This window comes from Diadema antillarum, unplaced genomic scaffold (genome assembly GCF_040938485.1).
Source record: "Diadema antillarum isolate AM-2024a unplaced genomic scaffold, OU_Dant_1.0 scf00000157, whole genome shotgun sequence".
In the NCBI taxonomy this organism is placed as follows: Eukaryota; Metazoa; Echinodermata; class Echinoidea; order Diadematoida; family Diadematidae; genus Diadema; species Diadema antillarum.
In genome coordinates this window covers 319983-332500 of record NW_027271046.1, presented here as the reverse complement: position 1 = coordinate 332500, position 12518 = coordinate 319983, and the positions used below count along the sequence as shown (strand labels likewise).

At 38.5% G+C, this 12518-nt stretch overlaps 1 protein-coding gene across 1 annotated transcript in view; it reads left to right on the top strand.

The window, feature by feature from the left end:
* LOC139722090 (DNA excision repair protein ERCC-5-like) overlaps positions 1–8849 on the top strand; it is an 18997-nt gene extending 10148 nt beyond the window's left edge. The window contains exons 9-16 of the mRNA XM_071633411.1: positions 50–152; positions 778–856; positions 2532–2651; positions 3720–3933; positions 5119–5263; positions 6509–6700; positions 7243–7327; positions 8055–8849. Coding sequence (XP_071489512.1) covers positions 50–152; positions 778–856; positions 2532–2651; positions 3720–3933; positions 5119–5263; positions 6509–6700; positions 7243–7327; positions 8055–8849 — 1733 coding nt within the window. The remainder of the gene's footprint in view (positions 1–49; positions 153–777; positions 857–2531; positions 2652–3719; positions 3934–5118; positions 5264–6508; positions 6701–7242; positions 7328–8054) is intronic.
* Positions 8850–12518: the final 3669 nt, after the last annotated feature.

The window sequence follows — 12518 nt, the reverse complement described above, 5'->3', positions numbered from 1 at the left end:
ATTAATGCCATTTGTTGTTTGTTTGTTTGTTTTTTCCTTTCATCTTCAGATGACTTTTCAGAAGTGGCAGACTTCCCAATCCAGACTTGGTCTGAAGTGCAAACTGAACAAATTGTCACAGAAATCAATGATGAAGAGGAACATTATGTTCAGTAAGTGTAAACTGTCAAGGTCAAATTGATAAAGCATGACTTTCTGACACAAACTAAATTGAGGGGTTTTTTTTTGGCATAAAATTTGAAAAATAGTTTTTAATCCATTCTGTTTGCTTCTTCTATGTTTCATCTGAAGTATTTACCAAAGCTACTACATAAAATGTAAAATTTCTGTATGGCATTTATTTAATCTTGCCAAATCTATAGATGACATTTAGTATCAGAGTGTCAAATTTCTGACCATAAATTAGGTTTCATGGCAAAACTTTAAAGCATTCATTCCATTGCCCAGTGATTTCCTTGAGTTTTATTGTTTTCCTGCAGCTATCAGAAGATGAATAACTCCACTGACTGCCATTTTTTTCTTGATTTTCAGCAATACTTCTGCATCAAGTGACAAATTTGTATCAATAAATGGGAAGATAACATAATCAGACAATGCGATAGGCTTATGTCGTGAATTATCACTCTATGCTCTTCTGATATATATCTTCTTTCCAAGACCCCTCACAAAATTTGTTACGTAATGGCTTGTGCTTCTAGTGAATGAGATGGAGTTATCAACATCCAATGTCTCATCTGATGAAGGAGAGTAATATGAGACTGGTTTCTGTTTTCACAGAGGAGATGAAGTTGTGGCTGAGATGCTGCAGGAGTCAGACCAGGAGCCAGACGTTGATGAGTGGCTGGGAGCTGATTTGGTAAGAGAACTTAAGGGGAAGCTTCGCTTCATGTTCAAATCGATTTAAAGTTCCATTAAAATCAGAATCTTCTTTCCCCTTCCCTCCCTTTTTTCCCAAAGGAAGTAATGGTATAGGTCACAATTCTTTATGTGAATCAAACCAAAACCTTCCATTGTCCTGTGTACAATTCTTCACACAATTTTCTCATTTTTAGGGGCATACATTACAACAGAAGGAATTACATTCTGTATATCAGTCTGTTATGGTGTTCTGATGATTGAGATGACTTTGCATTTGTGATTATTATTTTTTTAAGAAAAAGGGAGTTGCAATTGCAAAATTATTGACTATAAAGTGATATATGCACATCTTAAATGTTACAACCAGTTGGAGAGTTGTTGGGAGGTAGCATTATGGCCACATCTCATTTTCATCTTTGTGATTATAAGTGCAGGGAATAATTTTCCTGGTATCGCGTAGCAGTTTGCTATGCATTTTCGTATGACTGCTATGCAAAATATCATTTGCATAGCAATTTCATTGCAAAGACTTGTACACCATTTTGTTCAAAATGTATCACTATCAACTAAAATTGCTTTTCAATTTCGAGAGGGAAAATTATTCCCTGTAAGTGAAATCCGTTTCACAAATACAGTCAAACCTGTCAATAGCAGCCACCCCAAGGGAAATGAAAAATGTGGCCGTTGTAGGCGGGTTACCGCTATAGGCAGAGTTGATAACATGGTTTTTGTCCCCGCCGAACGAGTTCGAGCAGGGGACTATGAAACGGGCTCCGTACGTGTGTGTGTCCGTCCGTCTGTCCGTCCGTCTGTCCGTCCGTCTGTGCGTCCGTGTGTGATCAAAATGTTCAATTTGCTACTTCTCTGTCATTTATGAGCCAATTTGGATTCTGTTTGCTTTATATGATAGCACTACATGGGAGCTTTGAAACTTCTACACAGAATTTCAGTTGTGACCTTTGACCTTGACCTTTGACCTATATTGTACATTTTGCTTCAAAATGCTACTCCTTTGCCATTTCTAACCCGATTTCGATTCCGTTTGCTTGTGTGATGGCACTAGGTGAGGGCTTCAAAACTTGTACACAGAATTTTGACCTTTCACTTCTTTGACCTTTGACCTTGATTTTTGACCTATATTGTACATTGGCTACAAAATGCTACTCGATCCTTCGCCATTTCTAACCCGATTTCGATTCTGTTTGCTTTATGTGATGGCACTAGGTGAGGGCTTCAAACCTTCCACACAGAATTTTGACCTTTGACTTCTTTGACCTTTGACCTTGATTTTTGACCTATATTGTACATTTTGCTACAAAATGCTACTCCTTTGCCATTTCTATCCCGATTTCGATTCCGTTTGCTTTATGTGATGGCACTAGGTGAGGGCTTCAAAACTTCTACACAGAATTTTGACCTTTGACTTCTTTGACCTTTGACCTTGATTTTTGACCTATATTGTACATTTTGCTACTAAATGCTACTTCCGGCGGGGACATATATTATGCACCGCGTAATTTCTACTTGTCCTTGTTCTCTTTGCAAAGATTACTGCTTATGGTGCCCTGCAAAAATGTCTAGCAGCATTGTGCATACAATTTACACATGGTTCATTCTATGAGAAGACATAGTCAAGTTAACTACAAGTACTGTATTCTAATGCTCTTTTCCAGGCCAGTGTTGAAGCAGTGAATCAGGATCTGGAGAACGAAAGACTCGCCCTAGAGAAAGAGAGAAGGAAGCAGCAGAAGAAGGCCACTTCTGTGACAGATGCAATGTATGCTGACAGCAAGGTACCGTCATACCTCTTGTGCCTATTACCTCCGCCAAGGGAGGAGGTTATGTTTTCATTACAGTTGGTTTGTTTGTTAGTTAGTTAGTTTGTTTGTCCGTGTGCAAAATAACTCAAAAAGTTGTAAAGGTATTTGTATGAAACTTATAGGAAATACTGATAATGACACATGAAACAGATGATTGAATTTTGGTAGTGATCCAGGAATTTTTATGGATTTTATGAAGGATTTTCGATATTTTGGCAGGTAGGGTCAATGAACTTGGGAGTTTACGCTGCGCATTTTTATGTTTGCATATGCACACTACAGTGCATGCTCCAATTTCCGATTTTTATGAAGCGCGCCGTGCAGCTGGAATAACATAAGGCTTCTTTTGGGCGATTTGAATTGGGCGATTTTCAGCAAGCATACGTATGTGTGGAAATCACTGATCTTATTTGGAGAACAAAATCAGTGGTGGAAATGAGCTGCTTGGCGGAGGTCTGCACTCTCAGAGTGCTTCTCTAGTTATCAGAGATATCATTTTAACGTTCCAATCATATTTTGATCACACTTACTTTATGAGTACTTATCAGTAATAACTGTACTCAGCTCTGTGCATATATGGACTTGTGTGTGTTTGTGTTTGTGTGCAATTGATATATTTGGTGCACATGTCTTGTTTTCACAGTGAAATGAGGATGAATAGACAACATTGTGTTATGTAGTAGGTAAAGATAGGCAGTTACACTCTTTTAAAAACCTCATGTGTGTCCACAATTTGGTGTGTATTCATGTGAACATAGAATTCTCTTAAGGGTCCATACAAATTCTTTTTATTTTTTCAGTTGGTTTGCAATTTATCTTGGCAGGTTTATGAAAACATTCATATGACACATACTTGTATCAGCTTTCAAACCTTGTGCATCTAGGCATCTCTCACTGAAAAGCTTGTAGGTAGTCCACAATTATTTCAATGAACACTTCTTTTATGGTAGGAGAAATGTATATCTATTTTCGCTCCTCTTGGAAATATTTGATATGAGTAAAGAGTTAACGTGTAATAATTGCCTTTTGTTCGATATCCAGGAACTACTCCAGTGTTTTGGCATTCCATACATCGTCAGCCCCCAGGAAGCGGAGGCCCAGTGTGCCTATCTGGATCTGACCAATCAGACACAGGGGACCATCACCGAAGACAGCGACATCTGGCTGTTTGGCGGCCGGCGGGTCTACAAGCAATTCTTCTCTAAGAGCCGAGACCCAGAGTTCTTCAAGCTCGGTGACATTGAGAGACATCTATGTGAGTCCATGTTCTCCACTTAGCTGCACACAAAGGGTGTGTTTGAGCGCTCTAAAGCGAACCAAAGCGAACTGAACTGAAGTGTACCATGCTGAACTGTGCCAGATTTTGAGCGTTTGATTGCTCTGTTGAGAAAGCGTACCTCATGATTCATTTTTAGATGGGGTCACACAATTTGTAGCAAAAGGGTCATTCACCTGGTGCACTTGAACTATTTACAGATGTCCCAAACAAAGAGAGTGAGCTCTTTGCATTATGACGTATGTGCATGATATGCGCATTCTCACATACAAACTTTTGGTAGGCTTATGGTACGCTTTTGGAGCATGTCGGGAAGTGGTCCACTTTTGGCTCAGTTCAGTGCGGTACAGTACACTTCAGGAGTGTTCGAGCACGGGTACGGTACAGTACAGTTCACTTTTAGAGAGCGCTCGACCGCACCCAAAGAGGTTATGTACGATTTGCTACTAGAGTGCTCACTCGCCATACACCCTGTATAATTGTTCTGTGAGTGCACAGAGTGAGGTATTAGTGTAGTGTAGGCTTACCCCTCATGATGAACAGCACTCTTTGCTAGCATACTAGCAGCCAAGGAGCAGCGAAAGCAAGCTGTGCGGACTCACATAAAAGTTCAAAAGTGCAAGTACACCCTTTGGTGAGCAAGTAGAGCACACATGCATGGAGAAAAAGATTGTCGACACAGATGTGGTAGTTTTAACTTGTGTGTGTGTGTGTGTGTGTGTGTGTGCACTTACCCATGGTGGAAAACGAGGACATACACACGAATTTTACATTTAAACCGAGGACACACAAAGAACCGAGGACGTCCTCGGTTCACAGACCATTCCAGACGGTCTGTTTTTGCATTTACAAAGGTGTAGGAGGACATGTTTGTAGGTCCTTGATTAACATTACTGTTATAAGTACTTGGTTGTATGGTAATATACGAATGAGTCCTCGGTTAACAAGATTCCTACTTATACACAGGTCCTCAGTTATGTGGTAAAATTCTTGTGAGTAAAACAGGTCCTCAGTTTCCACCAAAGACGCGTATCTGTGTGTGTGTGTGCATTATGTATGTGTTTTGATGCTGTGGTGCTGCGTGTGACTTGGTGAGCAATTTAACCTAGATGACTTGGTGAACATTTTGACCTATGCTGTGCATCATATTTCTCTACATGGTAGTGCTGTCCCGTGACAAGCTGATCAACCTCGCTTACCTGATGGGGAGTGATTACACCCTCGGCATTCCTGGGGCAGGTCATGTGACTGCCATGGAGGTGCTCAGTGAGTTCAAAGGTCAAGGATTGGACTCCTTGCAGACATTCAAGTGAGTCAAAAAATGGATCATTGTATGTGAATGCAGCTGATGTAATGTATACCGGGTGTCCCAAAAAAAGCGGAACGGTGGATTTTCAGTACCTTGCGTTCTAAAAGTGATATATTTTTTGACATTATTAGAAAGAGCATCTTCCGCAAAAGACCATGATACCAAAATCATTAAATTTGGTTCAGCACTTTTTATTCTACGCCAATTTCTGTAAATGCAGTCATTTTCAATTTTTTGCGACTTATGAGATAATAATTTGGGTGCGACACGCGTTCCATACGGTGAATTGTGTAAGCTCGTTGATCCATGTCAACAAAAGATAACGCTTTCATATTGGGAGCGCGCGCACACACACACGCACACACACACACACACACACACGGGTTTCCCAATGTGAAAGCTGTATCTTTTTTGACACGGATCACCGAGCTTACACAATATTCACCGTATAGATCGCGTAGTGCACTCAAATTATTATCTCATAAGTCGCAAAAATCCGGCAAAATTTGGCAATGACTGCATTTTCAGAAATTGGTGTCGAATAAAAAGTACTGAACCAAATTTGATGATTTTGGTATCATAGTCTTCTGCGGAAGATGCTCTTTCTAATGATGTCAAAAGATATATAACTTTTAGACCGCAAAGTACTGAAAATCCACAGTTCCGCTTTTTTTGGGACACCCGGTATATGCCATATATTTTGCTAGTATGATATTTTGCAAATTGGGACCTGTAAGACATATTTGCACATGGCTAAATTTACTACCAACAACCACATTGCTGGAATGAGAAAGGGCTCTGATTACTTTAAAAATAATAATAATAAAAGATAGTGATTTCCCACATAGGAGACAAAATAGTATGCATTTAAGTTTTGGGAGGCAATATTTTTGCAAGTTGTTAATTTTGCAAGTATCAGATGACTCACAAAATTCGTGCAAAATGAAAACATTACTAGATATGCCGTCTGCACAGTATGCAAAGTGTAGACTCTATTGTGAGACTTGTTCTAAAACTTTTATGAGCATTCTACAAAGCAAGGTTGTGCTTTCTTTTTAACCTACCTTCATGAATTATCATGTAAATCGCATGAGGAAAAATGATTACTTGAAGATGCTCTACAAATGTGAAGTTGAAAATATCACTATTTCATGTTTTTCCCTCACACAGAATTCAACTTGACAAATGCCAACTTCATAGATGCTGAATGTTTTCTCATTTCCATCATTGTCATCCTCCTGATAGGTCGTGGTGGGATGATGTCCAGGGCCAGCTAATGCCCACCATTGAGACTCCAGTGAAGGGCAAGCTGCGCAAGCTGACCCTGCCAGGGGATTTCCCCAACCCCTGCGTGGCCGACGCCTACCTCTCTCCAATGGTGGATGAATCAGAGGACCCCTTTGAGTGGGGTGTACCAGATCTCGACCTCATCAGGGAATATCCTTTTTTAACTAATGATGTACAGTGTATAATAAAGTTCAATGAATATCATCCCTTGGTTTACAAGACCTTGTAACTAAAAAAAACCCCAACAAACTACAAACAAACAAACAAAAACAAAAACATGAGTTTTCAGGAGAGCAGTAAACTTTTCAATTTTTGCAACATTTTTCCAAAACAGCAACAATTGCCCTGATGCTTAATTTCTCACTTACACACAGGTGAGTTATTGCAATCAGGAATCTATGATGACGCCCAGTAAGTTGAAGACTTGTAGAGGGCCATGCAAAGGATTTAATCCTCAGCCTGAGGAGATCCATGTGATGTATCCACAGGATGATCAGATTATGCAATCTGGATTAAATTTGTTATGTTTCTGTTTTCAGTTATTATTGAGTTTATACTAAACCATTTTGTCTCACTTCATGCAGCTGGTATGACTCAGTGCATGTTATCACTATAGGCACATCGTATTATGCCGTGAGAGAGGGACAAATGTATGTGTGTTCAATTTGAACCTTGACCTGACCTTTTGACACATTTGCCCGTGAGCGGATGGGATGGCAGAAGTCGAAGGTTGATGAGACCCTGCTACCGGTGCTGAAAAGACTCAACGAGAAGCAGGTACGATGTCACTCAACCCTTCTTGCCTGCCACTGACCCTTCAGTCATTCACCGCCATATATTTCATATGTACACAAGTTTGTACAGAGGCATACACTGTATTATAGGCATATAGATACCTTCATTTCCACATGTTATTCAGTGGGTCTGTTGTTCCAGAGCCCTGATCTCATGACAAGATTAAATGATATTGTGTCAATATGGTAGTTGTCAGATTGTGAAATCTTTTCTCTTTTTTTCAGCTATCACTCCTTTTTTGCATACAGTATCTTGTTACAAGAATAAAAAAACTTTAAAAGCTTGTATTTAGCATTAACAAATGCAAAGAGTGAACTAGAGATAGAGGTTGGCATCATTCATTTAATCCTGGTTTCAGGTTTGACATTGTACTTGAAACACTTTAGTATTGACATATTTCACTTTCAAGTATTTTATTAATCATTGCAGACAAATTTTGATATTGATTTCATATTTTCCCAAATTCTTGTCACCTGATATGAGAATATGTGATCTCCTTGGCTACTTAAGAGTGCTTGTAAGAACTTTTTAAGTGTATTTGGTTTAGGTGCAATTATGACAGTCAGTTTATATTTTGTACTGATTTATGAAAAAGTCATCATATTCACTCTGGCAGAGTTACTTCTGTACCAGGCACTTAGTATTTGTTAATGGTTACATTTCCTTCTCTTTGCTTTTTTTCATTCTGCCAATGAATTACTACCAACAGGCCCAAACAAAGATTACAAGTTTCTTCATTGGTGGCCATGGTGGACTCCGTAAGAAGATCACAAGCAAGCGTATGCAGCAGGTGCTTCGACAGATGGGACGGACAGACAGCCAAGTTGACAGAGAGACAAAGGACCAAGAGGAGAGGGTGACACAGAAGATCAAAAAGACCAAGAAAAAGACAAAGAAGAGATTGTTGAAGGGAAGTAAAGTTGATGCTGCTTCAAAGAGGAGAAAAGAAAGATTGGATAAAGGAGGCAAATTTAAAAAGGGTAAAGACAAAGATTCAGGAATTTTGTCAAAAGGAGACAGCGTTGACAGTGATAGTGAAACCGATGATAAAGACAAAGCATTTCAGAGCAGTAAGACTCTGGAAGAAAAGTTTATCATTGAGGGAAATTCTAATGTGGTATCAGCCAGGACACGGAGAGAGAGAGCTCCAGTGAATTACGATGAAGGCTCCGAAGTGGACGACGACATTCCCGACGAGGCCCTCATCGCCATCGCGGACAAGTTCGAGAACCCGCACAGCAACCACTTCACGAGAGAGCTCAGGAATAGCGGGGTGCAACTTCGGGTCGTGAAGCATACCAAGGTCCCGCAGACAGAAGATGATGGTGTGACCAGTAGCAGGTGGAAGAAGCTGCCAGAGGCCGGGCAGAGGGGAAGACCGAGAGGGAAGGGGAAGGGGCAAAAGGACGGAATCAGGTCTAGGAAGGGTAAAGCCTTGCTGAAGAAGGGACCGGTTGTTCCCGCGGGACCCAGGCTCTCTTCCAGCGGGAGTGACTCAGACTGATCGTTTGAGAAATGCTGAATTTATATAACCCCCATCATTAACATTCAAGTGCAATTCCACATCATATTCAAGTTGGCTGTGATACATAGAGTAATATCACATGAACTGAAAGGTTTCATCAAGATGTGACCTAAATAAGAACGTTGTTGAATTTTATGGTTCCCCATGCTTTCACAAATCAAATCAGATATGTATTAGTCACAAGAACATTATCAAAGTGGCAGAGGTAATGTTATCACCTCGTAAGTCTACCATTGATCTCTACCCAATTCTGCGCTGAATTTCCCTTTTCAATGTGAAATCGATAAGAAATGCTTGTATCCCTTGCATTGTACAGTGCACTCCCGTTATAACGAAATGCTCGGGACCGGCAGTTTTCTTTCGTTATAACCGAACAAATACAATATATAACGAAAACAAGGAAACCATGTTTACATATCATATCATGTTTGCTGAATACTCATCATACACTGGAAAGCTATGTGAAATGTGATGGGATAACTGTATTACAATAATAAACGCAAGGTCCCCTCAGAAACTGTGCGTGACACAAGGAGCGGACACACAGTGGTGTGAAGCGTTCACACATGCAGAGACGCTATAAATGCTTGTTCCGCTACGTATTTTCGAAAGCAATTCACATTTCGTTATAATGGAGCACATTTCTTTTGTTTTTTTTTGTCTGTGGCGCTCGGAAAAGACTTCGTTATAACGGAAATTTCGCTATAACCGTGTTCGTTATAAGCGAACTTTGTACCATAGACTTTGATGGTGATAATTTTGGGACCAGAAGATTTACTTCGTTATAACGAATTTCGTTATAACCGTGTTCGTTGTAACGGGAGTGTACTGTATTATTGCGGTCTTGGAATAATCTACAAATGGTGACTTTTAGGAGAAGAGCTGTAGCAGTTGCAAAATCATTGACCCCAACATGATTTTGATAATTTGTTAGTGTACAAACCAGAGTTGTTGAGTGATGACATCATATTTCTTCCATTTTTTGTGTGAGTAAGTGTTTGTGTGTTTGTGTGTGGCGACAAAAAAAAAAAGAAAAGAAATCTACACCTATTTGGTAAAAACGTGTGAAGTTTAAAATGCCCTATTTTTTGTCCAATTTTGATGAAATTTCTATTATTCTTTTCATTAGATTGCACTCATTCCATTGAAATCAAGTGAAAGCATGGTGTGAAATTGCAGTCTCGAACAAAGCACAATATAGGTCAAGGTTAGATCGGTACGTATGAATAGTATTGGTAACTATTGCTTGTAGTACACATTGAGTATCACCTTGATTCCTGAGAACAAAAACATTTCAAGCCCTCTCTTAGGTTTGATTCAATTAGAGAGCAGTATGTGGAGTGTTATGTTCTTTGAGGAAATACTCAGGATAAAATTCTAAAAAGATGGAAGGAACAGGGAGAGTAATCAAGACTTTATTAGTCATTTCAACTGGTATGTGGCATCAAAATGATTGACAGTATGTTGCTCTATTCATAACAAAAACCAAGAATTTATATGGTCAGAGCAGTACTTCTCAAAGTTTAAAGTTAAAAAAAAGTTTAAAAAGTTTATATTCAAGTGATTGTATTGGATTGACATGTAATGCATTGAGAATTTGACCAAAGATCCACAACAGCAGTGGTAAAGAAAATATGCTTAAAATATGATGTGACAAAGACAATGTAGGGCGAGTTCTGTGGAATCTTCAAGTACTATTTGCCAAGTTCTTGGTACATTTTGTTCAGGTAAAGACATGCTTTAATCATAGAGTGTGCAGACAATGTGCGGAAGTTTTCGTTCATGTCAAAGACATTTTTTACTGTTGGGTTAACAGTGACTAATAACCTCAATTGATATTCAGGTTTAGCAGAAGCCATTGAATAAACATCATTAGTGATATATCAGCACTTGACCGTATGATATTGGATACAGTGTGAAAAGTGTAGTCAAAATGTTTCTTCAGCTTTATTCTTTAGTTTCTATGTGTGGCTATATAATGGAATATTTATTTCTGTAATGCAGTGCAGATTGTACAATAGGCCTAGTCAACTTGAATTAAATTGGCAATACTATTTGATTTGTGTGCTTGCTTTCACTGACACAGAAGATAAATGCCATTTTACTGAAATAATATTTTTCAACAGAAACATGATGAAAAAAAAATTGTTGTAGAGTTCTGATATGTTTGGTCAAATTTCCTGGAGAAATGTAAACCTTTGAAGTGTGAAAATGATGAGTATATTTTTCCAGATGCCTTTTTATTACACAGAATATTATGCTATCTATCTCATACCTAAATGTATTTCTATCCATCAACTACAGTATCCACACTGTATGTTTTCATCCTCTCACATTAGTTCAGAAAAAGGATAATAGAACAACTCATATTTCTTCCAATTTTGTTTTGTGCTACGTCTTGACCGAGGATATACTGTGATTGCAATAGAATCTGTTGTATTTTACACACACAGATATCCGTTGGGTATATATCTGTCAGGAATAAATAGTTTGTTGAGGATTGATGAAAAGCGCTCGATGCTGTAAAGCAGAGCACATTATGTTATATATAACATAATATGCATCTATATTATTATATATATATATTATATATATGAAGAGTTTGTTTGCAAAAACCGATACATCCATATTTGTCAAATGGAGATATTTGCAATTAAAGGTAAAGAAAAATAAAGAGAATAATAAGAAAATTTTTGCTTCTTTTGACCATAGCTTCAAAAATATACCCTTATATGTAGTGACCAATATATCATTTAAAAGGTATCATTTTGTACTCTATGACAGAGACCGTACTTGAAAAATCTTCAAAAATGGACGTATTGGTTTTTGCAAACAAATTCTTTATATATAAACGTGTGTATATATATATATATATATATAGAGAGAGAGAGAGAGAGTTTGTGTGTGTGTGTGTGTGTGTGTGTGTATGTGTTGTAAATCCGATTAATGTGTCACAGAGTCAGTGATCACATATATCCTGATTTGACTGAATTTTCAAAATTGTAGCCATATGTAGGCTAGTACACCATGTACAATCATTCAAGCATAATGAATTGAATGCATTGGAAGTACAGCTGTCGTGTTCATTAATGAGGAAATATGTTCTCTTCCAGCGATCACAATGATGATCATTGCAATCAATATCATATACAATGTACTTATTTCAATTAGCTATATTAGATACGTTGTATTCCTTGTTATTTGACATGGGGACCAAAAGCAACAAAGGGGAACATACGATCGCGACTAGCAAAGTTGCCATGGAGAAACACAAGATGGCGCTGTCTATTGAACTGAACCAAACTGAACTATCGTTATTTTACACTCTTGTTCACGTGCGTAGAATAAATTAAAGTACAGTGTATTTATGACCAAAGGCATGTAAATCTTTGCCGAGTGTACCTCTAAGCAGTACTCCCTTTTTTAAGCACGTAAGAGAATTATCAGCAAAGTTCATGGACACCAGATACCCTTTACCGAGTTATAAGACTTGTAGATCACTTGGTTACGAGTAACCACCACAAACCTTTTCAGACCATTTAGTATTTTGTCCACGTCCCCCTTCTTCTGTGAAACCTTAAAATGAATATGCCAAGGATGGGCCCTAGTAATGTAAAGCTGACATTCGACAAAATGTAAACGCTAAGC